A 27,128-nucleotide genomic window follows, 5' to 3' on the forward strand; every position below is an offset into this window, starting at 1 on the left:
CATAACCCTCTTGTGTCTCTTGTGCCTCCTCATAACCCTCTTGTGCCTCCTCATAACCCTCTTGTGTCTCTTGTGCCTCCTCATAACCCTCTTGTGTCTCTTGTGCCTCCTCATAACCCTCTTGTGCCTCCTCATAACCCTCTTGTGCCTCCTCATAACCCTCTTGTGTCTCTTGTGCCTCCTCATAACCCTCTTGTGTCTCTTGTGCCTCCTCATAACCCTCTTGTGCCTCCTCATAACCCTCTTGTGTCTCTTGTGCCTCCTCATAACCCTCTCGTGTCTCTTGTGCCTCCTCATAACCCTCTTGTGCCTCTTGTGCCTCCTCCTAACCCTCTTGTGCCTCCTCATAACCCTCTTGTGCCTCTTGTGCCTCCTCCTAACCCTCTTGTGCCTCCTCCTAACCCTCTTGTGCCTCCTCATAACCCTCTTGTGCCTCCTCATAACCCTCTTGTGCCTCCTCATAACCCTTTTGTGCCTCCTCATAACCCTCTTGTGTCTCTTGTGCCTCCTCATAACCCTCTTGTGTCTCTTGTGCCTCCTCCTAACCCTCTTGTGCCTCCTCATAACCCTCTTGTGCCTCCTCATAACCCTCTTGTGTCTCTTGTGCCTCCTCATAACCCTCTTGTGCCTCCTCATAACCCTCTTGTGCCTCCTCATAACCCTCTTGTGTCTCTTGTGCCTCCTCATAACCCTCTTGTGTCTCTTGTGCCTCCTCATAACCCTCTTGTGCCTCCTCATAACCCTCTTGTGTCTCTTGTGCCTCCTCATAACCCTCTTGTGTCTCTTGTGCCTCCTCATAACCCTCTTGTGCCTCCTCATAACCCTCTTGTGCCTCCTCATAACCCTCTTGTGCCTCCTCATAACCCTCTTGTGCCTCCTCATAACCCTCTTGTGCCTCTTGTGCCTCCTCCTAACCCTCTTGTGCCTCCTCATAACCCTCTTGTGCCTCCTCATAACCCTCTTGTGCCTCCTCATAACCCTCTTGTGCCTCCTCATAACCCTCTTGTGCCTCTTGTGCCTCCTCATAACCCTCTTTTGCCTCCTCATAACCCTCTTGTGCCTCCTCATAACCCTCTTGTGCCTCCTCATAACCCTCTTGTGCCTCTTGTGCCTCCTCCTAACCCTCTTGTGCCTCCTCATAACCCTCTTGTGCCTCCTCATAACCCTCTTGTGCCTCCTCATAACCCTCTTGTGCCTCCTCATAACCCTCTTGTGCCTCTTGTGCCTCCTCATAACCCTCTTGTGCCTCCTCATAACCCTCTTGTGCCTCCTCATAACCCTCTTGTGCCTCCTCATAACCCTCTTGTGCCTCCTCATAACCCTCTTGTGCCTCCTCATAACCCTCTTGTGCCTCTTGTGCCTCCTCATAACCCTCTTGTGTTTCTTGTGCCTCCTCATAACCCTCTTGTGTCTCTTGTGCCTCCTCATAACCCTCTTGTGCCTCCTCATAACCCTCTTGTGTCTCTTGTGCCTCCTCATAACCCTCTTGTGTCTCTTGTGCCTCCTCATAACCCTCTTGTGCCTCCTCATAACCCTCTTGTGCCTCCTCATAACCCTCTTGTGTCTCTTGTGCCTCCTCATAACCCTCTTGTGTCTCTTGTGCCTCCTCATAACCCTCTTGTGCCTCCTCATAACCCTCTTGTGTCTCTTGTGCCTCCTCATAACCCTCTTGTGTCTCTTGTGCCTCCTCATAACCCTCTTGTGCCTCTTGTGCCTCCTCCTAACCCTCTTGTGCCTCCTCATAACCCTCTTGTGCCTCTTGTGCCTCCTCCTAACCCTCTTGTGCCTCCTCCTAACCCTCTTGTGCCTCCTCATAACCCTCTTGTGCCTCCTCATATCCCTCTTGTGCCTCCTCATAACCCTCTTGTGCCTCCTCATAACCCTCTTGTGTCTCTTGTGCCTCCTCATAACCCTCTTGTGCCTCCTCATAACCCTCTTGTGTCTCTTGTGCCTCCTCATAACCCTCTTGTGCCTCCTCATAACCCTCTTGTGCCTCCTCATAACCCTCTTGTGCCTCCTCATAACCCTCTTGTGCCTCCTCATAACCCTCTTGTGCCTCCTCATAACCCTCTTGTGTCTCTTGTGCCTCCTCATAACCCTCTTGTGTCTCTTGTGCCTCCTCATAACCCTCTTGTGCCTCCTCATAACCCTCTTGTGTCTCTTGTGCCTCCTCATAACCCTCTTGTGTCTCTTGTGCCTCCTCATAACCCTCTTGTGTCTCTTGTGCCTCCTCATAACCCTCTTGTGCCTCCTCATAACCCTCTTGTGCCTCCTCATAACCCTCTTGTGCCTCCTCATAACCCTCTTGTGTCTCTTGTGCCTCCTCATAACCCTCTTGTGTCTCTTGTGCCTCCTCATAACCCTCTTGTGCCTCCTCATAACCCTCTTGTGTCTCTTGTGCCTCCTCATAACCCTCTTGTGCCTCCTCATAACCCTCTTGTGCCTCCTCATATCCCTCTTGTGCCTCCTCATATCCCTCTTGTGCCTCCTCATAACCCGCTTGTGCCTCCTCATAACCCTCTTGTGTCTCTTGTGCCTCCTCATAACCCTCTTGTGCCTCCTCATAACCCTCTTGTGCCTCCTCATATCCCTCTTGTGCCTCCTCATAACCCTCTTGTGCCTCCTCATAACCCTCTTGTGTCTCTTGTGCCTCCTCATAACCCTCTTGTGCCTCCTCATAACCCTCTTGTGTCTCTTGTGCCTCCTCATATCCCTCTTGTGCCTCCTCATATCCCTCTTGTGCCTCCTCATAACCCTCTTGTGCCTCCTCATAACCCTCTTGTGCCTCTTGTGCCTCCTCATAACCCTCTTGTGCCTCCTCATATCCCTCTTGTGCCTCCTCATATCCCTCTTGTGCCTCCTCATAACCCTCTTGTGCCTCCTCATAACCCTCTTGTGCCTCCTCATAACCCTCTTGTGCCTCCTCATATCCCTCTTGTGCCTCCTCATATCCCTCTTGTGCCTCCTCATAACCCTCTTGTGCCTCCTCATAACCCTCTTGTGTCTCTTGTGCCTCCTCATAACCCTCTTGTGCCTCCTCATAACCCTCTTGTGCCTCCTCATAATCCTCTTGTGCCTCTTGTGCCTCCTCATAACCCTCTTGTGCCTCCTCATAACCCTCTTGTGCCTCCTCATATCCCTCTTGTGCCTCCTCATATCCCTCTTGTGCCTCCTCATAACCCTCTTGTGCCTCCTCATAACCCTCTTGTGCCTCCTCATAACCCTCTTGTGCCTCCTCATAACCCTCTTGTGCCTCCTCATAACCCTCTTGTGCCTCCTCATAACCCTCTTGTGCCTCCTCATAACCCTCTTGTGCCTCCTCATAACCCTCTTGTGCCTCCTCATATCCCTCTTGTGCCTCCTCATATCCCTCTTGTGCCTCCTCATATCCCTCTTGTGCCTCCTCATAACCCTCTTGTGCCTCCTCATAACCCTCTTGTGCCTCCTCATATCCCTCTTGTGCCTCCTCATATCCCTCTTGTGCCTCCTCATAACCCTCTTGTGCCTCCTCATAACCCTCTTGTGCCTCCTCATAACCCTCTTGTGCCTCCTCATAACCCTCTTGTGCCTCCTCATATCCCTCTTGTGCCTCCTCATAACCCTCTTGTGCCTCCTCATAACCCTCTTGTGCCTCCTCATATCCCTCTTGTGCCTCCTCATAACCCTCTTGTGCCTCCTCATAACCCTCTGTCCTGTGTGCAGTGTAAAGAAGGCGGCTTCCCTCACGACCTGTGGCTGAGCGTGAGTGCAGATAACGTGTCTGTGTACAAGAGAGGAGAGCCCAAACCTCTGGAGACCTTTCAGTACGAACACATCACCTTCTTCGGAGCGTCGCAGCTCTGCACCTACAAGATCATCGCCGACGAGAGGGAGATGTACTTTGACACGCCAATGGTGAGGCACCATTGTACTGCTGCTGCCACAAATAGTTATTCATAATATCACTTATAAAAGAGGACTTGGTAAAATGGTGAAAAACACAGAAACTTTAGGGTAAAATATTCTTGTCCTGCTTTCAAACGCTATTTATGTGAAGACTGACAAGAAAGGAAACTTTTTCTCTTTAACTTTTCTTTTTATATATTAAGAAGCTTTGTAATATTTGGTCTTTCAGATCTGGTTATTTGATTTAAGGACAGTAATACTTACTAGCTGAAAATGAGTATCATTCATCTGATTTCAATAGCAAAACCAAATATTCTTTTACACTGATTGTGAAGTAACCTCAAATTATTTTTTTATTTTTATTCTTCATTTCATTTGTGTGTTATTTACATTAATATAAATTATCATCACAATGGAAAAGAAGCAGAGAGAAGAAAAACATGGTATAAATATCTGCCTGCAACAACAACACAAACACAGATGGTTCTGAACACATTTTGTTCATAACTGGACTAAACACATGGTCTACATTTCAGGTGGGAGAGATCTACAAGATCATGAGGGCTTACATCAACATGATGGTGAAGAAACGCTGCAGCATCATGTCAGTGACTAGTGTGGCCAGTTCCTGGGTCAGGTGATCACCACCGTCCAATCAGGAGCTTTATCCAGTGGTACCAGTTGCAGTAGCACAGCAGTCAGCTGGTTTTATTGGAGCAGTGACCGGCAAACACTGGAGAGGAACTGAGGCCGAGTATCAGCGAAAACAAGACAGAGGTGAAAAAGAAGCCAAGGCACACTCCTGGGCCTCGTGGTCTCCCTCCTGGGCCCCGTGGTCTCACTCCTGGGCCCCGTGGTCTCACTCCTGGGCCCCGTGGTCTCACTCCTGGGCCCCGTGGTCTCCCTCCTGGGCCCCGTGGTCTCACTCCTGGGCCCCGTGGTCTCCCTCCTGGGCCCCGTGGTCTCACTCCTGGGCCCCGGGGTCTCACTCCTGGGCCTCTGGGTCTCACTCCTGGGCCCCGGGGTCTCACTCCTTGGCCCCGGGGTCTCACTCCTGGGCCCCGGGGTCTCACTCGGGACAGGGCTGGAGATTTGGGGCACTGACTGAAGTAAAACAAGAGAAACTGTGGGAGGCCTTTGTGTTCTTTCACGTCCATTTCCAGCTGGTTGTTGTCCTGCATGTAAATGTTCACCCTCAGTCTTCACCACAGGAGCGGATGAAGACAAGCACAAAGTCCCCCTGGTCCAGTGTCCCAGATGCCCTCCCAGTGCACTGCCAGAGCCAACCAAGCCACCTCCAACACACTTTCACTTTGGATTATTTGACCTTCTCTCTCTTTCTCTGTTCTTTGTTCTCACGTTGCATCAAGTTTAATTCAACTCAACATTTCCTGCTTTCCTCGTGGTTCTGCTCAGTGTTACAGTGTTGTCAATAAGAGAGTGGACTCATCAAATGTTTTTCTACAGGGCTAAAAGCTTCTTCTGTCTGTATGTGAACCATTCGTCACACATCAGTGCCACCGTGTGGCCACAATAAGTCCACTCGGCCAATGGAAGGGCCTGCAAACATTTTGAAAGCATATATTATAATAATGAATATAAGAATAAGAATAGGTAGTGTTGGTATAGCACTGATATTGCCTATAAAGAATCTGTGCATGATATCAGTCGCCTACAACACTACAAGAATAATAAGGTTCAGAGAAAGACAATGTTTACCCACATATTTAACTGATGTATATTCACAGAGGCGGTAACAACATGTATTGTTTTCTACTGTATATCACATATAAACACTGGTGTTAATGAGGTGCACTGTGCAATGTACAGTCTAATATGTAATGTTATAACACAATGTGACACCTTTGTGTGAAATGTGTGCAGAGATAACTGTGTGTGTGTGTGTGTGTGTGTGTGTGAGTGTGATCTGATGCCGTGTGTGTGCGCGTGTGTGTGAGTATGAGTGTGATCTGATGGCCGTGTGTGCTTTTGTGTGCGCGCGGGTGTGCGTGTGTGTGTCCTGCACTGTGCCATTAATGTGACCTCTGACACGCACAGTCCCATCAGAGCCAGACTGCTGCTGTCACTGCTCCACCGCCACAGCACCAGAGCCATATGAACTGTGTCCCATTCTTTTAACCATGAGGACCTCCACCTTTATAAACATTTTATTACTGCTATTATTACTACTATGTGTTCCCACTAACCCTGGAGTATTGTGTCTGGAATGCTGTGCGTGTGTCATATGTTGTTCAAATGCTCGGAAAAGAAAGGTGAGAGAAGGAGAAGTGTAAAAGAGAAGTTTATTGTATCGGAAATGAGATGTATTTAATGACTAACCTTTTTGAAGAACGCTGTTGTGATGTCAGTGGACTTGTAGGGGAGGAAGGGGGAGGGAGGGAGGGCGTGGGTATTTATCTCTTCATAAGACGGTGTATGTGATGCAGTGAGTCTGTGGGAGGTTTGCTGAGGCGTTCAGAGGAGCAGAGCGAGGTCGAGAGACTGGAACATTACAGTTTGTATGTGCTTGTTTTGAACTCACGTTGTAGTCTCACCAGCACAGACGAGAGGCAGCCATCTTAATCCTTCAGACACACCATCAGTATTAGAACAAAAGTACAATGTAAAGTAACTAAACTGACTAATTATGTTGCAGTGTCCAAGACCATGCTGTTTACTCATGCTAAATACTGTCTTTAAAGGAGACATATTATGCTAAATCAACTTTAATGAGCGTTTAACCTTGTTGCAACAGTGTTTCCTCATCATTAGTTTACTCTTGTATTGTCCTGCAACTGAGGCTCGGCTGCTCAGAAGATTCCTGTTTTCACCTACCCCCTATCCCCGCCCACATCCCTGTACTTTGCTGTGATTATGTGGAAAATGACGACTCTGAGTGACACACGAAGAGTTCTAAAATGTCACGTGAGCACTTTTCACAAAGACAAACATGTACATTTTAATCCGCTGCTTGTTACAGTGAAATGCGACTATGAAGAGGCGGGGCTTATACGTTCTGCAGCTTGGAACAGGAAGTCACTGGACCTGCTGTTATTGCTGAGCCGTTTTAGATCAATATTGTTGTTTAAAAAGAACAAAATGTAAAATGATGATCTACTTTTGATATGGTTAAATAGTAAGAAGAAAAAAAGCATAATATTTCTCCTTTATAGCGAAGTAAGTTGTCTGCCACGTGCTGTGCTACTGCGCTAACCCAGGGCCCACTGGGACGGGCCCCTGATGAACTAGAAGAGACCTGCTCCACTTAGAACCTGTCTTTTGTTTACTTCATGCACTAAACAGTAATATCAAGTAACCATAGGCATTCTCCTGGGGTTGTATCTGGAGTGTGTATGTTCTACTGCGATAACATGGGCCCTTTAAAAGAACCTGAACAAACACATTCTAAATTACAGAATGAAGGTAAAAGTGGAACATAGTGCGATTGCAATGGAGAAACTGTGATTAACCTCAGATTATGACAAAATATGAATGATTTTATGACATGAAAATCGCTTATATACATTTAGTTTTAACACGTTTAACATTGGATTTTATATTTATTTATTATGATATTATGATGGACACTTTGGGCATTTTTTATTCAGGTAAAATTCAGATTTTTAGGTTTTACTGGACAAATACTTAAAGAAATGTTGAGCCCACTTTAGTTTATCATTTTATTTTTATTATAACTTTTATTTACACTCAATAACACATTAAAACAATTAGAAATTCTACAAACGAACACAGGATGTACTGATTAAATGTCAATAATCAATTTAATGCACACAATATGGAATAAAATAATTTAAAACAAGAGCACTGGCATTCAGGATTGTCTTTTAATATTTACAGATATATAATGATAAATTAAATATATAGCAATAAATTATACACATTGTGAAGCTCAAATACAGTTTTGTTGCTAGAACATGTTATTTTTCCGATTCTTAAGCAATCTAATTGACATTTCTGCCCTTAAAAATCCCACATGTTGCTCATTTTGTGTTATAAAGACTTAAACGCATTAGCATTTAGATCTGAAGTAAGTTAATCCTTGAAGGTTCGTTATGGTTTCTTCATTTTATCTCCAGTAACTTCCATGACAGACTTTTGAACAGAGCGTTTTAAAGAGTTCTTTTCACAGATGTGTTAAAGTCTGTTCAACATTGTGCTCGTTTTAAGAGAAAGAGAGAGATATGTGTTGTTTTATTTCTACATGGCTTTACAAATATACTATGCTTTAATAAATTATTGAAAGTTAAACTCTTTGTGAAGTTTTGGGTTTTAAAGCAGTTTCTTATGTTGCTTGTTTTCCTTCTTTTATACTATATTATATATACGATTTTTAAAAGCAAATAGGAAACATACATCTTTAGTAGCTTCACAAACAATAATCTTTACAGTCATAATAGCAACAGCAGGATCGTTATACTTATACGTATTGGTCTGAGATGGGGGTTTACTTGCATTATTACAAAAAATGTGGCTTTGTATATGTATATTTCCCAAACAGATGTTGATCATGTTTTATTTTTTTGTTTATTTCTTTTGATAATTTATTGGGGTACATTTCTTAGTCAATTTGTATTTGTGAGTATATATGTTTATTGGAACATTTCTTGCTGGAGACATATTCTGCACAATCAACTATAATCAGCTTTTAACCTTGTTACAACAATGTTTTCTCGTCATTAGTTTACTCAGAGTTGTATATTTGTCCAACAACTGAGGCTCCAGAGCTCAGAATATTCCAGCTTTCACCTACCCCCTATCCCCTCCCACATCCCTGTACTTCTTCCTCTATGCAGCTGTTGTTGTTGTTGTTGTTGTTGTTTTATGGCGGTTGTCCTCAGACTCTGTCGTAGTCCGTAAAAGTACTCCTTCCATTGCTTTGGTGTTACAAAGCCCATGAGGTCATGATATGTCTTTGTGACTAGAATAGTTGTTGTTGTTGTTGTTGTTGTTGTTGTTGTTGTTGTTGTTGTTGTTTTATGGCGGTTGGCATCCAAGTGTTGCATTACCGCCAGACTTTATTCCTCAGACTTTTCGTAGTCCTCAGACTGTCGTAGTCCGTAAAAGTACTCCTTCCATTGCTTTGGTGTTACAAAGCCCATGAGGTCATGATATGTCTTTGTGACTAGAATAGTTGTTGTTTCAGAGACCGACCGGCTTTATTCCAGGGAGACTCTTCTTCATCTTCCTCTCCTTCTTTGACGTTCGGCGCTTCCACCGTACAGCTTTATTCTTTAGGCTTCATTCTATAGGCTTTAATATGTCCACTGATGTCGCTGCTTGGTAGCCGTGCGTCTACGAGACTGGGCGAGGACAGGAGACCACCCCCACCCCCATCTCGTCACTCTGATCACTCTGACTCCCCACAAGCAGACCCCCATCACTCCGACTCCCATTTAGTGCCTTTAGCCTGTTTTCTATATCTGCCCAATCAAGCTCCTTTGTTCCAAGGAATCTCCCTGCAGCTTTAGCAATGATCCTGATCCTTTCAGTTCTGCTTTGAGTCTGAGCAGCACAGTTTACAACATCCACCATAAAGAGTACAAAATCCTCTCTATCCACAACCAGGGTATTCTCATTCATTCTGGAACCTGCACACTTGGGACCTCCACTCTTGAAACCTTCACACTTCTTGGGAGCCACGCTGGCCTCTCTCATTTCGCCCTGGCTGGGAGCAGCGCTGGCTCCTCTCTCTGTATTTACTCTAAACTCGTTACTTGAAACTTTCTTGACTGCATCTGCATTGGATATACCTTGAGAGACCTTTATTTTCTGCACCTCAGCAGCTCTTTTGCTAAACCTGCATCCCCCGTAGGCAGAGCTATGTTCTTCCCCACAGTTACAGCACTTCAGTTTTGCTCCCACGTCACACTTCCCATACTCATGATCTCCTGCACATTTATCACATCTTTGCTTCCCTCTACAGACCGCTGCAATATGCCCAAAGCGCTGGCACTTAAAGCAACGCAGGGGCGGCGGAACATATGGCCTGACGCTATAGCACATGTACCCAATGAACACCTTACTAGGCAGGCACCTCCCTTCAAGTGTTACCATTACCGACAAGCTGTCACATCTCACCCCAGACCGGGTCACCTTCAAACGCCTAGCGTCCACCACCGTAGCTCCAGTCAAATTCTCCTTAACTTCATCCACAGACGTCGCCGTAGGGACACCTACGATAACTCCTCTGACCGTGTTTCTTTCAGAGACCAACCGGCTTTATTCCAGGGAGACTCTTCTTCACCTTCCTCTCCCTCTTTGACGTTCGGTGCTTTGGAAGTACAAAGCCCATGAGGTCATGGGACGTCTTCTTCTTCTTCTTCCTCCTCCTCCTTCCCAGTGCTCCATGGCACATCCACATCCACCACATGTAGAGTTCTAAAACGTCACATGGCCTCTTTTCAAAAATAAAAACATGTAAATGATAGTCTGCTTCTTTTAACCTGAAATGTGACTATAAAGAGGCGGGGCTTATCAGTTTTGTAGTTTTGAACAGGAAGTGAATGGACCTGTTTTTATTACTGACCCGTTTTAGCTCAATATTGCAGTTAACAATGAACACAATATAAAATAATGATCCACTTATGCTACAACTCAACACTGAGTACCTGGAAAATAACACACATGTCTCCTTTAAGGCCTTTTTATCTCACCGGCGCGCACACCACGCCCTCTTTCCCGCGTGCGTAACCGCGTGCGTAAGTAACCGCGTGCGTAACCGCGTGCGTAAAGACGTCAGGCTCGCGCTCACTTCCCATCAGGAGGACGCGGCTGCTGCTGGATCGAGACGAAGGAGCGGAATCTCTTTATTTCAAAGTACAAGACACTGAAGTGATCGTGTGGAAACAGTTTCATCATGAAGGATTTACGGACTTTACTCCCGGCGATACTTTTCATCCTCGGTTTGGCTTCTGCGATGGCACAATCACAAAGTAAGTGAGGGAAAGAGAAAGCACAGGAACAGTTTATTGCTGGATTAAAAAAAAAGATGTGTTTACTATTTATACTTAATTCTAAATGTGTGCCATTGAAATTTGCCCAGTTTGGTTAAATTAAAAATCTAATCTCATCAAACCCAGACATTTAATTTATTTTTTTTAACTTATCGTTTTATTTTTGTATTGTATTTTCTGTGTCTATGCCATATAATATTTTAAATACATTATACATTTGATGGCATATGACGTCATATACTTTCTGACTTTGCCTAAATGTTGAAATAATGAGGAAGTGAGTTGTTGTTCTGGTTTCAACAATTGTTTTAATGAACAGTTTCCTTCTCACATGCTTCAAATATTAGTGAACCCACTGATAAGAGATTAAATATACTGATAATAACAGGGCTTGAAGGAGACTTTGTTTTCTTGCTCCTGCTGCTTGTCTCAAAGGGGGAAAAACAACCTCCCAAAAGGATTAACAGTTGCACCAGTAACACATAAGATTTTAACTTAACCCTTGATTTTCTTTATTGTGTTTGGTTCTTAAAAGTAGAATTTACGCTTTTAACTATTGAATCAACTTGAAAAGGCACTTTTTTCATTTTTTTTTTTTATGTCAACACTTAGGCCTGTCCTGAAAACACGTTTTTGAAGTGCGATTATATTAATACAGAAAAAGAAAAATACTGAAATAATTTGATATCAATGACATAGTTACACTAAAGCAAGATGATCCCTGTTAATTGTTTTTTTCTTAGTGAATCATATTGTTAAAAAAAACAATAAATGTTAATAGTAGTTAGTTATCTCTATAGAACTACATAGAAATAATAAATCAAATCCATATGGTGTGAACAAACATTACACACGATAAATATTGAGCCTGAAAAACCATGTTCCTCTTTCATATTTTGAGCAATCTGTCAATATAATAATTATTCTGACCAACTTTTTTATTGAAATGCCCTAATTGTGTTATTCTTTTTCAGCTTGCGAGTCCAAGAATGGAACCAGCTGCGACGAATGCCTCAAAAATGTCTCGGTAAGTAATTTAATCTTCTTTTTTGGGAAAGAATTTTAAAAAAGGAACATGTTGCTCGCATGACAGGTGGAGCACACGGATCTAGCTCCGCCTCCTTCCCCATCCTGCACCTGTTATTCCGGTTTGGGACTAACCTGATCCTCCACCCCTTCCCTCCCTCCCTCTTTATCCGCTCTTTCTTTCTTTTCTCTCCGTCTGTGACCTGAATACTTGAGAATTCTCCACTTTCAGGTTTCAGGAACAATGAATCAACGGTAACAGTGTGTACTATTTATTTAATTTCTTTGCAGTGCCTGTGGTGTATCACATCCAAGTCCTGCATCACGTACCCGGTTAAAAGCATCCTCCCGCCACACTCGGTCTGCCCCCTGAATGATGCACGCTGGGGGCTCTGCTGGAGTAAGTGTCAGCGTTAAACAAACACATGAACATATGAACGACACGGTGTGTTTTGTGTATTGTCGGCGTGCTTGTTTATGAAAGAAGGGGCAAGAATCAGAAAGTTAAAATCAATCAGATCTTTAATCCCTGCCATGTACAAGAATAATACAGAGCGCTTACCAAATCTGTCCCTATGCAAATATGACCGGCGACTTACACGGGCGTAGTCCGAAATCCCTGCTCCACGTTATATTTATAACATTCAGATATTAGGCGGAATATGACGATTGACGCCTCCTTCCAGTCTTCCTCCATGAGCTCGTTTGCACGTCTGTGGCCTTGAAGTTTGCAGCTCCGGGAAGGTGTCCGTCCTTATCAAAGAATGTCTCAAAAGGAGCAGTGAGTGTCTCAAATGGGACAATAGACTATGTGTTGTGCGTATAAGGAGTTAACCCAAGTGTAACACAGTCTAAAATAAATATAGTTGATTATACTTTTAATACAGTTTCATGAAATGAATATAGTTGGTTACACAATATAGTAATGGTTAACATATTTAGATTCCCCTTCAGTAACTATTGTGCGCTTACATCGCTCCAAAGCACATTTTACAAACAAAAGCTGCACATAGTGAATGAAAACCAGTCAACTCAGTAAATAAACTATACAATAGGATAGAAATGGTAAAACTGAATATAACAGTCAAATAATAAATGCATTTATTACAATAAAATAAAATGCAGTAAGACAATAACTAAAATCATAAAAAATTAAAAACCTTCAAATGAAAAAGAAAGCTGTAACCCACTTGTATCCAGTCAAATCAAACATTCTGGGATCAAATGAAACAATTACTCTAAAATGCCCAAACATACGGATTCTGCCTGGACTTTAGACTTTATTACAAGTCCCTAAAACTCATTTTTAGTTAATTCAGCTTTGAAAGAGGAGTTATCAAACCCCAACAAATGTTCCTCTGATGCAGAATCGGAGCTCATTTTAGTCAAGCGTTTTAGGAAAAATCACCAGGAATGGATGTTATCTCTACTAATGTTTTACATAAGTGTTAATAATTTAGTTTATAGTTGCCTTTATTAAGAAATCTGTGTACTTTTCTTTTTCCCCCAAAAAGATATTTTGATAAAACACAAAACAAAAACCAACGGAACAAGACAAAGAGCGAGAAGACAAAAAAAGGACACTCGGGCATTTGTCTCCTTATGTATCTGTCTCAATGTCTGTCAAATTTGTCCGTTTCTTCCTCTAATTTAAAAAGAAAGAATAAAGAGCCAAAATCTAATAACACAAGTACGGTAGACTTCAAATAACATAAAAAGAAACCAAATCATGGCACATTTTAATTACAGTAAAATAAAAGTCTTGTCAAATCCATTTCAAGTCCATTTCTAAAATTAAGTCTGAACGTATTTTTTTTTTCAATTTTGTAAATGTCCTTGACCGTTTTGCTGCTGCCAAAAGTACATTTTACAAGTATCCATCTCTTGTTTCCATTGTTAGAGTTTTACGTCCTCGATACATGGTTTGAGTCTACGTTTTCTTCCTTTTCCTGTCTGTAGGAGTCAAAACTTTTAATCTAAAACGTGTTGTATGGGATTGTAGACGCCTTCAGATGCTTTGTATCAAACTGAAACAAAACTCATTATCTCATAATCATAACTCCACAAGTGCCAAAGTTACAATCATAAAATGGTCACGCTTTTCCTCACAATCATCATAACACAGAATTGTGACCATATTTCCTGTCCACTCTCAAAAAACTGAGCCATATTTAGATGTGAAATACCGAGACGAGATTCACAGTTTTGACTATTTTCCTACCGGACATTGTAACATTGTAACACATAAAGCGGTTGTAGTGATTGGTTTGTGGAGCATGACTTGATGAAGCTGTTTGTCTGCAGTGAACTTCCAGATTCTGATCATCACCCTCTCAGTGGTGGGAGGAGCCATCATCCTCGGCCTCATCATTTGCATGTTCTGCTGCTGCAAGTGTGAAAACTTCGGGTAAGTCTAGACGTTTTACACCTTTACAATGACCGAGGAAAAGATGAAAAGAAGTCGGTTTTTCGTCCAGCTTTTGTGTGTGTCTTAGACGTGAGTCCGAGAGCGCTCCTGAGTATTTAGAAGTGGTTTGCAAAGGACGTTTATGACCAGAGAAAATGATTGAGTTGTTTGTTTGTAGCTGCTTCCTGAGTGAGTGAAAGTAAAGTACGTAACTCTGAATATTCTTCAGATCAGAGGACTTTGCAGCTTTGTATTTCTAGTCTTTACATCAGGATGGGATTAAACACCACATGATCGTCTGCAAATGAGAATGATTCAGACATTTGGCTCACAGATGGTGTTTTTGGCTGTGTACATACAGTAAGTACTAGTGCTTTTAACCAGTTGATCACCGAAACAAAAAAAGTGAAACAAATATTAATTCACATATTTATTCAAACAAAGGGCAGTTCCACAAAGCATGTATCAAAGTGTGTGACATTTTCTCACTCCTAATCTGAAAAGAGATTCCACTTTCTTTTATTTGAATAGAAACGAGCACATTGACACTTCATGAGCAAAGCATGTTTTCCAGAGCCAAAATCACAATTTAGATTTTGTCACGATTCATCTTTAAACTGCTTCTGCGAGCTCACGCTTCACTGCGATTGGTCAAGGCCACCTGCCTCTAACTAACTGAATATATTCGACACTTGTGATTGGTTGTGAGGCTGAGCCAATAGGAGAAGTGGGTGTGTCTTTGAGCAGAGAAGCTGTGATTGACCTTATGATGATCTTGCCGACTGTCACAAGGATCAGCACCGTTTGATTCACACCACGAAGAAATATGATTAAAAAGGATGATGTGGGTCGTGTCCAGTTGGAGAATTATAATATCCCAAGTGTTGTTTCACTTGTAAAACTGCACATGAACCTGTAAATATGTAATTATGACATGAAGATTATTCGGTTAATCGATAATCGTAAGAACTAAAACTTAATAATAATCGTGACAAATTTAGAAGCTAAATTTTGTCTTTTTAATTAAATCTATTGTCCAAAAGTACTTTTTATATGGTTGATTTTGTTGCATGAACTCTATTTTGTCATTCAGAAAGTTATATTTCATCCTTATTTGAGGCTACTATATTTTTATAAATCAAGTTAAACTGTAAATTGATTCTATCCTCATGGTGTGTTCAGCTGATAAAAAATACATATTTATATTTAATTTAGTTTATTTTTAATACCATTTCTTAGATAGAGATAATGAAAAGTAATTCTGATAATCATAATTTTAAAGAACTATTAGGGGCTTGAAAAGAGACGATTAAACAAACAAAACAGACACTTTCAATGTAATATTCACTTTTTTGTTTGTACTTTGACAGTCTAATCACTTTTATATCACTTTTTGTGTGATATTTGACCCACAATATATTATAATATTGTACATCCACCGTTACAAACCACTGTGGAAAACAAATCGCACTTACACAATTCGCAAATGTTTGTTTATGATTTAAGAAACTTGAACGATTTCAGATAAAGTGTGATTCATGCGTGTGTTGCTTCAGGAAGAACAAACTGGGTAAACGAGCCAAACGACATGTACCTTTTCTCATCGTGTACTTCTGAGATATCTTCTATCTGTAATCTCATACTTCTTACTCTTTTTGTATCCGCCTCCCTTTGTGTGTCATGTCCAACAACAAAATGGCGTTCTGTTTTGTGTATCTTCTATCATACTTAGAACATGGTTGATGCTTGGACTCATTATTAGGTACATTTTGGAGGATTAAATCTAAATAATAATGGCATTTGTAATACAATGTCCTCTGTTCCATTCTCCAAGGACAGAGCTCCAATCAGATTGCACAGATTTGTTTAACAAAGGGGAGCGCTCTGCTGCTTTGTTTAGCCAGGACGACGACTCTGGTTTGATGTCGGCCATCTTCTATGTTATGATGTGGTAATAATAGAATACGTCATTTTCAAGATACTGTTATTAAAGTTAGGCTGATTCATGTTTTCCAGGTCCAATAGATTTGAAGCAAAGATGGACAGACAAGCCAACAAGCGGAAGAACAAACAGGAAGAGAGGCAAGTTCATGAACCTATTTAGTACTTTTAATGTTTTTCTATTAATTGTATCACATAAATCTCCCTAAACCATTGAAAAATCACATCTAGATAATAAGTAGGTGCATGATGCTGTAGATTGTAGTCCTATAATTAGTTGTAGTTTTATTCTATTTCATTTTAAAATAAAAACAACTTTGATACCAGATACTAATTAACTGGTGTCAAAACTAGATGATGAAATGAGACAAAACATAAATAGGAACAAAACAAAACTTTTCATGAATAGTTTTGATCCATATCAGAACTAAGCCCACATGGAAACATTGGGCATTCTACAAGTATCTATGTATTGTTTCCATTGTTGGAGTTTTACGTCCTTAATACATACTTTTCCAGTCTGTGTGAGTTAAGTTTAAATCTATTTGTGTTGTAAATGACAGTATATTGTCTAAAATCCGTGTGGTATCTGAATGTGGCATTAGCTTTGTGACAGAACTAAGTGCCATTACGTGTTGGTCACATGACGCAGCACGTAGTTGGCTCTGAAACACAAAAAAAGTCCAGAGCAGCACAAACGCTCACGTCAGAACGCTATCAGGCCAAACAGGTTTGCTCAGGCCGCGGGTGTGTTTACGCACCGCGCAATTAGAATTGTGCAATATGTTTCTCATGAGGGATTTATTTGTCTTCACAGGAAGTCCGAGATGAAGGAGAGGCACGAAGAGATCAGGAAGAAATATGGTAAGAGTGGGCATTTTCTAAGGTTTATTCATTTGGACTATAGCCTCATGTTATTTAACCAGGCTGCATGACACAACCTCGGCTATTTATGGATAATACATTGACTTAACATTGACTTAACATTGACTTAACATTGACTTGATTAATTCCCTACTACACACTGAACCTTAAAGTGAAAAGTGTTGTTGTTGTTGTTGTGTTACTTTTAATGGCGATTGGCAGCCAAATAAAGGTGCATTTTCCGCCACCTTCTGTAATTGTACGTCTTCAAAGTATGTTTTTTACACTATCGTAAAAAACTAATTTAAAAGGAAAGAGGAGAGAGAGTGGAAGAGTTTCTTTCTTTCTTTAGTAAAATGTGTGGACTGTCCTATGCAATTTAACTTTAAACGATGATCTAAGTCTTACTGAAGGATTTACAAACCTGGTTCATGTCCGATGTGTTCTTCACATGAATTTACATTAATCGTGAGCATTTCTTTACCTCACGGAGACCCAAGTCCCCACAGCTAAAGCAAACGGCCCCTATGAATACTCATCCACATACGTATAGTATACACATATTAAGCATATACTCATTTCAATCTCACATCTGAATCCCTCCTTTATGGCCCAAGCGTTGCCATAGTAGTATACATCTATTTTTTCAGTCAGTCAGTCAGTCAGTCACAAACACTCAAAATAAATAGAAAATAAGGGAGTGGCAAACACTCAAAATAAATAGAAAATAAGGGAGTGGCAAACACTCAAAATAAATAGAAAATAAGGGAGTGGCAAACACTCAAAATAAATAATCAAATGGAATAAATTGCTCACAATAGAGTAATTGTCCCGTTCTGTCCATTGTTTTTTAAATTTGTCCTGGGTTCTTTTTCCATTGTGCTTATGTCTGTTATGATATTTGTCCAGTCCTTAAAGATCCCATATCATGCTATTTTTTTTTTTCCCCGTTTCGTGCTCTTCCCTAACTGCATGTTTGATAATACATAAGTATAAGTGTAGTGCAACACCCATAACATAATAGTTTTAAAATATCACCCAATATCATATCTTGGACCCGCTCACAAACCCGGAAATGCAGACGGCTTAGTTTGAGCGTCGCCCCCAGGAGAGCGAAGAGCGATCTTGAGTCCATTTTTGTGTGAGGGTCTTCTTCCCAGCTGCAGGAGCATGTTCCAAAGATATCCATCCACTGTGTCCATGGTGGGGGTTTGAGGCCCAAGTACATTATTCCAAAATTTAGTTGGATGGCATTGCCTTGTTCATTTCTGTAGCAGTTCATGAGGACACCGCGTCTGTTTTTAGGTGTTAGATTCAAAACGTTTTGTTTGGAATGTTCCACAAAATGGCATAAAGTTCAATTACACTTTCATGAGACAAGCAGGTGACGGACCCTCCACCAGAAAACCTACATAGTGCACCTTTAAGTTAACCACATTGCACAGACAATAAACTGGGACAAAATAATGTGTATTTTATCTCCTAAGTGGGCAATATATAGACATTTGGATGATAAGTCAATGTTATTTTGAAGATATGCTAAATTTGAATATCACACCGGTTTATTGTTGGGGGGGAAAAAATGCTACAAAAGAGCTAAATAATAAAAACATTATGCTGCAAACCTAAGGATATATGGTAATATTTGTTTTTTTCTGATTCATTTTACAGACATTTCACATTTGTCTTCTCATTTAAAGACACGTTTAACGCATTTCTTTTGTCAATATGACCCTCCTCCGCTCCTGTTGCCATAGACGCCTCGTGCACTGAAGTGGGCAAACATATCGTACTCTAGACAATATGAAAATTGCCGTGAGCCTGTTTAGAGTGGATCAGAGCTTGTCTTTTATTTTCGCTTGCCTATCGTGCTTTAATAAGAGCTTCTTCTTGTGTTTTCTCCAGGTCTGAGTGGACAGAACCCATACTCAAAGTTTGCCTGAGACGCCCTGTCCTCTGCAGGACGTGGATCTGTGTAAAGGATTAAATGTTAGCGGTTTAGAACGAGAAGCCCTTTGAATGTTAGAAAGTGCCTAAGTGTTCTTCAGATTGCAAATAAATGGCCGATTTAACACAGTACGTTTTACTGCTGTGAATGCTGCTGCTTACTTTTGAAACGCTCCCAATGATCCCTTTTTCATGCGTTGATTTTTCCAGTGTGTATCTTAATGTTTTACAGTAGATGTCTCTGCCACATTTTGGTAGGAATAAATTATTTCACAAATAAAAAAATAAAATAATCTGCCTGTTTCTTTGTTGAATTTCTGTTTTAATTTGAACTGAGACTTATATTATAGGCCTGTATTGTAAACAGTCACACATTGTGGATACCTTTAGTTTACCACTGATAGCTGTAGTTCTGCGACAAGGTGCATATCATACTGTTGAACTATATTTGGTTCAGTTGTTTTTTTTCTATTGTTAGTTAGACCGTTTCCACATACTTAAGTGATGCAAACATCTAACGCTTTCAACTGACAGCCAAGTGCCTGCAGGCTGTGTGGAGTCCAAATTGACCCAACAGTCCAATTACCTGCATGTCTTCATTCATTCTGTCCAAATGTATTATGAAAACACTGGCCAACACCAGCGGCAGAAGCAGCAGCAGGAGAAAGCAGCTCCATTAGCTTTTATTGAATGTGTAAACTAGATAATACATGTTTATTCATTCTACGTAAACAGGAAATGTGTTAATGATTTGACACTTTTTTCAATGTTACCACAAGCTGTGCTATTGCCTTAAAGTCTTGCTGAAGAATGCTGCTTGAGTGGATGGCACAAATGACAGGCTCAGTGCAAACTCTGACAGTTTGCTGAATGCCCTTCTTTCTCACCGCCCATCACGCTTCACTGTCCTGCCTAGTAAAGCATACTGGCCAAATAATCCTGAAATGAGAATAACAATTGTTCCATTAAAATAAGACTTTCTGAATGAACCACAGTGCAGCAGACTGTTGGCCCCTGACCATTGGACCAATGGAACCTGAACCTCTTTCAGTTTAACGCCATTGTTGAATTTGAATGAGGAGTTCTTTACCTCTATGTTCTCAGGCAAACTAGATTCAGAACATGATTTCTTCACGTTATGGGGGCGTCGTGCGCGCGTATTTTCTGATGTGCGCGCTCCCGAGGCCTGGCGTCACGTGGTTATGTGTGGGCCAATCGCGTTTAGCGGCAGCGGTCTGAAGCGCGCGCCCGCGGCCTGAGCAGGAGGAGGACCGAAGGACTGAAGGCGGCAGAAACAAGACTAATAAAGCCCATCTAATCTTCACCTAAAGCGCTCCGGACCAGCACGACCATGTCCGAGGAAAAGCCCAAGGTAAGGCCCGATGTCCGGGAGCCGCGCGCCGCTGCTCCGGCTCCACACGCGGGAGATGTGCGAGAGAAAACGCTCTTGTTGTTTGCACGTTTCTGAAACGGCGCAGTGTTTTCTCCGCAAATGAATGGGCTCCCGCAAACCCGTCCTTTATTACCTTCAGATTGGAATCCTCTCGTATTTGTGCACACAACTGAGCCAAATGCTTCAGTTTGGATTTGTAACCGGTACAGACTCGGATATAACTACATTTGTCCATTCCGATCTTATATTATCTGCGGATTTGTTTTCTTTGTCAGCGCGGATCGCGTTAAGTCCGCAATGTCGCAAATGCCGCAACTGCAGCGGCGCAAAAATGGAGCGCTAAAAAGCGACAGACGCAGCGTGGTGTAACGCGCCGTTGCGCTGCTGTGAGGTTTGTTGTGAACACTTGAGAGTTGTGAGAGTAAAAGCCACACCGTAAAGTGCTTTAGCATTAGCATTAGCCGGCTGGGACCAACGCTGGTTCTCGTGCGCGCCGCTTAGCCTGAAGCTAATGCTAACGCTAGCCGTGTGCGCCGCGCGGTCTCTGCCCCGCTGTGTCCCACTGTCCCACAGCCATGTTATGGGACCATGTTACGGCACCTGTGCTGTCTGTTCGTGCCGGGAAAGTCCTCTCTTAACCCGCGCGCTGATCCTGTGTTTCAGGAGGGAGTCAAGACGGAGAACGACCACATTAACCTGAAAGTGGCGGGACAGGACGGTTCTGTGGTCCAGTTCAAAATCAAGAGGCACACACCGCTCAGCAAACTCATGAAGGCGTACTGCGAAAGACAGGTCAGACTCCTTCTTACTCTGCACAAACTTTGACCCCGTCTCATCAATATCACTTGTGTATATTCACGTGTGCGTCTTCTTCCAGGGTCTTTCAATAAGGCAGATCAGATTCAGGTTTGACGGGCAGCCAATAAACGAGACGGACACCCCGGCACAGGTCTGACCACCACCCCATCCCATGTGTTTACACCTCCAGATGAACCCCTCTAACGATCACTCTTTGTCCCGCAGCTGGAGATGGAGGATGAAGACACCATAGACGTGTTCCAGCAGCAGACGGGAGGCCGCTGCTAAACCCCTCCACCTCTCCACGGCCACCTTCAGACCCCCCTCCGCCCTCACCGTCTCCTCCCCTCCTCATGGCTCCTTTTCTTAATTATTAATGACCTCAGTTTGTCGTCATGGCCTCCGTCAGGTGTGGGGCGGGGGTGTCTTCATGTAAATGTACTGTCCCCAGCCTGAACTGAACTATGGTCCGCCGTCTTTTGAGACCTGTTTGTCTGTCCGAGCTGCGTCGGGACCAGCGGTGTCAGGGCTGTGTCTGGTTCGTCACAGCCTCTTTAGTCTTTCTAGGTTCTGCTTGTCCCACGGTCATTTTGGCACAATAAATCCACACTTGCTTCTCATTTCACAGTTTCCGTCTCGACACTCGCTCTCTTGTCAAACTATTTTATTCGCATCGGCATTTTAATCGCATTTTAGGGAGTTTCTTTTCGCTCAAACGCACGTATTGGTTCGGTTCGCTTGTGACACTCACTCTACTCCTAAATGGCTGTTTGTGAAGTGACGTTCTCAAGCTCGATATTGCCGTTTTATTGAAAAGAAAAGAGCGAGGAAATCAAATCTTGACATTCAAACTACATTCTTGCATTTTTTTTTTAGCGCACATTTCTTGAAACGGGTCGGTAACCAGATCGCGTCACATTCTCGAGCGGGTTTGTTGGACTTGGATGGCGGCGCTACTGAACGCTTGTTGGTTTCAATAGTGAAGAAATGTAAGTCGTCTTGTGTTGTCTGCTGTCCAGTTTTCATTTTTGTCCTTTTTTTTTTTTTTTCTTACGTTTGTATAGGAAAAGTGCTGGCCATTTGTTGGATCACCCTTTCAACAGAGTGTGAAAAAGTAAAAAAAGTCTCGCCAGTGTCTCCAATATTGTACAGCGCAAACTAACGCGGCTGCATATTCGGTGGGCAGGGAGGGCACTATGAACAAACCAGTCGCAGGGGCCCGCTTCTTTGTATTTAGCACAATTGGCGGATCGTAATTTGACGTTTTACACATTATTTACCACATGAAGTAGGCTATGATGTTTTTTCTTTTCCCACTTTTTATCCGTAAGCCATAACGCCAATGTTTTTGAAGTTCGTAGTTGCCCTTCCTCAAAATTATGTCAAAACAATAGCACGTTAAAGAAAAAATACTTAGAACTGGGCCCAGGTTTTGTCATGTTGTTTGTTTTCTCTACTGATTTGTACATTATTTGTGGTCTTTTACTACTGTATACAATAAATATAGTTTGGTACTCAGATTTGATGTGGTGAAATGACTGACCCTGTGTTGCTGTTTACTGTTGGCTGACCGCTAGGTGGTGCCACTGGGCAGCTGTTAGGAATATGCAAACAACTGTTGGAAGTTTAAGTAGGTAAAGCAGAACACTTGCATAGTATACCAGAGGAGTTTGTGGATGTAGTATTAAAGGATTGAGGAAAAGGGAGTATCAATTTAATGTTACTGTAAATGCCATATTTTTTACATCTGGATAGTTTGGGAATGTACTGTAGTTTTTTTTTTTTTTAAACAATAGCTGAAAATGTAAAAATGAGATGCAGAAACTAGGATATGAATGCTATTTAAATATTTCCTTTCTAAATACTCTGTTTTGGAACCAGCACAAAACAGGACTGCACTGCTCTCATAGGTTTGTGGTTAAAAGGGGATGTGGGTCATTTTGTAGTGAATTTAAGGACAGATTCTAAACAATCTGGATCAGCCATGTAAAAAGTAAAGAAACGTAAATTTAACAATTGCGTGCACACTGGAACTAAACTGATTAAACCTGGACTTAATTGTGGTCAAACCAGAGCAGGGGTTTTGAAACTGCCTTTTTAAGCAATAATTTTTAGTAGGGTTATTATTCAGTTTGATAAGTAAGGTAATTTTGGGGGAGACTTGATAGACCCACAATAGGCACATAAACAAACAATCCTTTTTAAATGTGCAGATATTGTATGTGATGAGAAAGCCATCCAGGCTGTAGTATTTGCCTTGTAAATATCCACACAAATGATCAGACCGAGAATAAAACATTTTCTTACATAATATTTATCTACAGAACTCATCAGTAAAGCTAGATTTGCATACTCTAAAAGCTTGTTTGATATGTATGTTTCGTCTGTATCAGCACCAATACCACGGGACTCCTGCCAAACATTTTTCAAATCATTTGAATGAACTGTATTTCATATTGTAATTCAATTCACATTCTGTGTCTACAACAAATGTAGCTTGGGCACATGCTGTGTCCATGGATTCAGAGGGATGAGAAATGTGCTCTGTTACCATAGCAATTAACAATTCAAAACTAAAGCTAAAAAGCAAATTAATGAACCAAACAGTTTGAATGGTTTTGCTCATTATCACTTTCTATTTTGTATTCTTTTTTAATCAATTGGAAATAAACACATTTCTGTCCTGGCTGATGGAGATTCAGAATCAGAAAGGTTTATTGCCAATGTCGGTGAACAAAATTCACAAATTAAGAACTTGCTTTGGCATTACAGTTCAACTTACAACATTATTATGGTAGCAAAATAAATCAAATGAGGCAATCCAATTTTAAATGTATTCATAAGATAAAATGGTCTGAATATATACACCATTTACAGATGATCAGAAAAAGTAATTGGTCTGAATAATTGTTAAAGTGTCAGGTGTTAAGTGTTCATGAGTCCAACGGCAGAGGGAAAGAATCTGTTCTTGTGGTGGGAGGTTCTGGTCCGGATGGACCGTAGCCTCCTGCCTGAGGGGAGTGGTCTCCTGCCTGAGGGGAGTGGCCTCCTGCCTGAGGGGAGTGGCCTCCTGCCTGAGGGGAGTGGCTCAAATAGTCCGTGTCCAGGGTGATCCGACCTGCTCGTCCCAGAGCCCTGGAGACGTACAGGTCCTGCAGAGATGGAAGTCTGCAGGCACAATGCTCTTTAGTCTCTGTTTGCCCCTGGCTGTGGCTCCAGCGTACCACACGGTGATGGAGGAGGTGATGGTGATGGAGGAGGTGAGGATGGACTCAATGATGGCCGTGTAGAACTGCACCATCATCAGCTTTGCTTTCCTCAGCTGCTGCAGGAAGTACATCCTGTGCTGGGCCTGTAATGTCACCATAATGTCAGCTTTTAATAAAAAGCAATAAAAGCAATAGCATCTCCATGGAGATAAGCAGGTGATGGACCCGGCCTCAATGTGGGGTGAATGAAGGTTTTTTTCTAAGATCGAACTGCAATAACTTCATTACAAAGGGCAGTGCTGTCATAATTCAAGTCTGAAGAGAACAAGGCACGCTTCTTCTTCTTTGGTGTTTAATGGCGGCTGGTATCCAAGTGTTGCATTACCACCAGACTTTATGTTTTAGACTTTATTCTACCGTCTATACTTCAGACTTTATTCTCCAGACTTTATTCTTTAGACTTTATTACCCCCCACCCGACCCATTACAGCAACACCATGTCACCTTTTCCTCTTCTTTGGTGTTTTATGGTTACATTACCGCCAGACTGTATTCTTCAGACTTTATACTTCAGACTGTATTCTTCAGACTGTATTCTTCTGACTGTATTCTTCTGACTGTATTCTTCTGACTGTATTCTTCAGACTGTATTCTTCTGACTGTATTCTTCTGACTGTATTCTTCTGACTGTATTCTTCAGACTGTATTCTTCTGACTGTATTCTTCTGACTGTATTCTTCAGACTGTATTCTTCAGACTGTATTCTTCTGACTTTATACTTCAGACTGTATTCTTCTGACTGTATTCTCCTGACTGTATTCTTCTGACTGTATTCTCCTGACTGTATTCTTCTGACTGTATTCTTCTGACTGTATTCTTCTGACTGTATTCTTCAGACTGTATTCTCCTGACTGTATTCTTCTGACTGTATTCTTCAGACTGTATTCTCCTGACTGTATTCTTCTGACTGTATTCTTCAGACTGTATTCTTCTGACTGTATTCTTCAGACTGTATTCTTCTGACTGTATTCTTCAGACTGTATTCTTCAGACTTTATACTTCAGACTTTATTCTTTAGACTTTATTACCCCCCACATGACACCTTTTGGCGGTGGCCTGTCACCACTCCATGGAAACACAAAGTTTAAACAATGCTTTAGAACATTCTTCATAGCGATAGAACTGTTTTATGTCATACGGTGGAACACTTTATACAGGAATCAGATGTTCATGGTTTGAGTCAGGTCAGTGGAGATCCCAGACCACTGGTGGTAATGCGACACTCGGCTGTCAATCTGCCAAACACGAGAAGTCTGGCGGTAATGCAACACTCGGATGCCAACCGCCATAAAACAACAGTCTGAGGAAGAACAAGCCCTGGACTAAAACTGTGAGGAGACCTTGCTCAACACCCGGTCTGGAGAGACGGGAGATGGCGGAGGAGAGTGGATCGGGGATGGAAGACGTTCTGGACGGCGTGGAGGAGCAGCCTTTTCTGCCTGCACGTGCCCGGAAACGTAAAAAGTCCCTTAGCTCGTCCGAGGGTTCTGGGAATGAGCAGCAGGATGAGGCTGAAGCTATTGATGTCCGGGGTGAGAGCAGAGACTGTAAGGTGATCATAAAGCTTGCACAGGATAGTGCATCCTTTAAGGAGTGGAATTCAGTGGCATTGTCAAAGAGCCTAACTGTAGCTGTGGGAGTGATCAAGAGTGCGAGTGTCCTTAGAGATGGCTCGCTGCTGGTCGTGTGCAAGGACGCGGCTCAGCAACGGAAGGCGATTGGAACTAAACGTCTGGGTGGAAAGGACATTCTTGTGTCTGATGCTGAAAGAAACACGGTCAGAGGAGTTATCGTAGGTGTCCCTACGGCGACGTCTGTGGATGAAGTTAAGGAGAATTTGACTGGAGCTACGGTGGTGGACGCTAGGCGGTTGAAGGTGACCCGGTCTGGGGTAAGATGTGACAGCTTGTCGGTAATGGTAACACTTGAAGGGAGGTGCCTGCCTAGTAAGGTGTTCATTGGGTACATGTGCTATAGCGTCAGGCCATATGTTCCGCCGCCCCTGCGTTGCTTTAAGTGCCAGCGCTTTGGGCATATTGCAGCGGTCTGTAGAGGGAAGCAAAGATGTGATAAATGTGCAGGAGACCACGAGTATGGGAAGTGTGACGTGGGTGCAAAACTGAAGTGCTGTAACTGTGGGGAAGAACATAGCTCTGCCTACGGGGGATGCAGGTTTAGCAAAAGAGCTGCTGAGGTGCAGAAAATAAAAGGTCTCTCAAGGTATATCCTATGCAGATGCAGTCAAGAAAGTTTCAAGTAACGAGTTTAGAGTAAATACAGAGAGAGGAGCCAGCGCTGCTCCCAGCCAGGGCAAAATGAGAGAGGCCAGCGTGGCTTCCAAGAAGTGTGAAGGTTTCAAGAGTGGAGGTCCCAAGTGTGCAGGTTCCAGAATGAATGAGAATACCCTGGTTGTGGATAGAGAGGATTTTGTACTCTTTATGGTGGATGTTGTAAACTGTGCTGCTCAGACTCAAAGCAGAACTGAAAGGATCAGGATCATTACTAAAGCTGCAGGGAGATTCCTTGGAACAAAGGAGCTTGATTGGGCAGATATAGAAAACAGGCTAAAGGCGCTAAATGGGAGTCGGAGTGATGGGGGTCTGCTTTTGGGGAGTCAGAGTGAT

General features: G+C 42.4%; 3 protein-coding genes and 2 long non-coding RNA genes across 5 annotated transcripts in view; 4 read left to right on the top strand and 1 right to left on the bottom strand.

The window, feature by feature from the left end:
* myo10l1 (myosin X, like 1) overlaps nucleotides 1–4,695 on the top strand; it is a 70,173-nt gene extending 65,478 nt beyond the window's left edge. The window contains exons 44-45 of the mRNA XM_072457368.1: nucleotides 3,703–3,894; nucleotides 4,422–4,695. Of these exons, the coding sequence (XP_072313469.1) occupies nucleotides 3,703–3,894; nucleotides 4,422–4,526 (297 nt within the window). The 3' untranslated portion in view covers nucleotides 4,527–4,695. The remainder of the gene's footprint in view (nucleotides 1–3,702; nucleotides 3,895–4,421) is intronic.
* Nucleotides 4,588–5,223, bottom strand: LOC140370280 (uncharacterized). Its single transcript, XR_011928356.1, has 2 exons — nucleotides 4,938–5,223; nucleotides 4,588–4,684 (listed from the first exon to the last, which is right to left on the bottom strand). It is a non-coding gene; the product is annotated as an uncharacterized lncRNA (long non-coding RNA).
* Nucleotides 4,946–6,146, top strand: LOC140370282 (uncharacterized). Its single transcript, XR_011928357.1, has 2 exons — nucleotides 4,946–5,779; nucleotides 5,844–6,146. It is a non-coding gene; the product is annotated as an uncharacterized lncRNA (long non-coding RNA).
* A 4,545-nt stretch (nucleotides 6,147–10,691) lies between these two features.
* On the top strand, nucleotides 10,692–19,338 carry pttg1ipa (PTTG1 interacting protein a). The gene is made up of 7 exons (XM_072457652.1): nucleotides 10,692–10,838; nucleotides 11,834–11,886; nucleotides 12,177–12,285; nucleotides 14,190–14,292; nucleotides 16,309–16,378; nucleotides 17,055–17,097; nucleotides 19,003–19,338. The coding sequence occupies exons 1-7, from the start codon at nucleotides 10,763–10,765 to the stop codon at nucleotides 19,038–19,040; spliced, it is 492 nt and encodes a 163-aa protein (XP_072313753.1). The 5' UTR covers nucleotides 10,692–10,762; the 3' UTR covers nucleotides 19,041–19,338.
* Nucleotides 19,339–20,253: 915 nt separating this feature from the next.
* sumo3a (small ubiquitin like modifier 3a) lies at nucleotides 20,254–22,755 on the top strand. The gene is made up of 4 exons (XM_072457914.1): nucleotides 20,254–20,416; nucleotides 21,101–21,229; nucleotides 21,315–21,386; nucleotides 21,461–22,755. The coding sequence occupies exons 1-4, from the start codon at nucleotides 20,396–20,398 to the stop codon at nucleotides 21,521–21,523; spliced, it is 285 nt and encodes a 94-aa protein (XP_072314015.1). The 5' UTR covers nucleotides 20,254–20,395; the 3' UTR covers nucleotides 21,524–22,755.
* Nucleotides 22,756–27,128: the final 4,373 nt, after the last annotated feature.

The sequence above is a fragment of the Eucyclogobius newberryi genome, unplaced genomic scaffold, assembly GCF_026437365.1.
Source record: "Eucyclogobius newberryi isolate DKJ021-1_F unplaced genomic scaffold, fEucNew1.0.hap1 SCAF_21, whole genome shotgun sequence".
NCBI classification, from domain to species: Eukaryota; Metazoa; Chordata; class Actinopteri; order Gobiiformes; family Gobiidae; genus Eucyclogobius; species Eucyclogobius newberryi.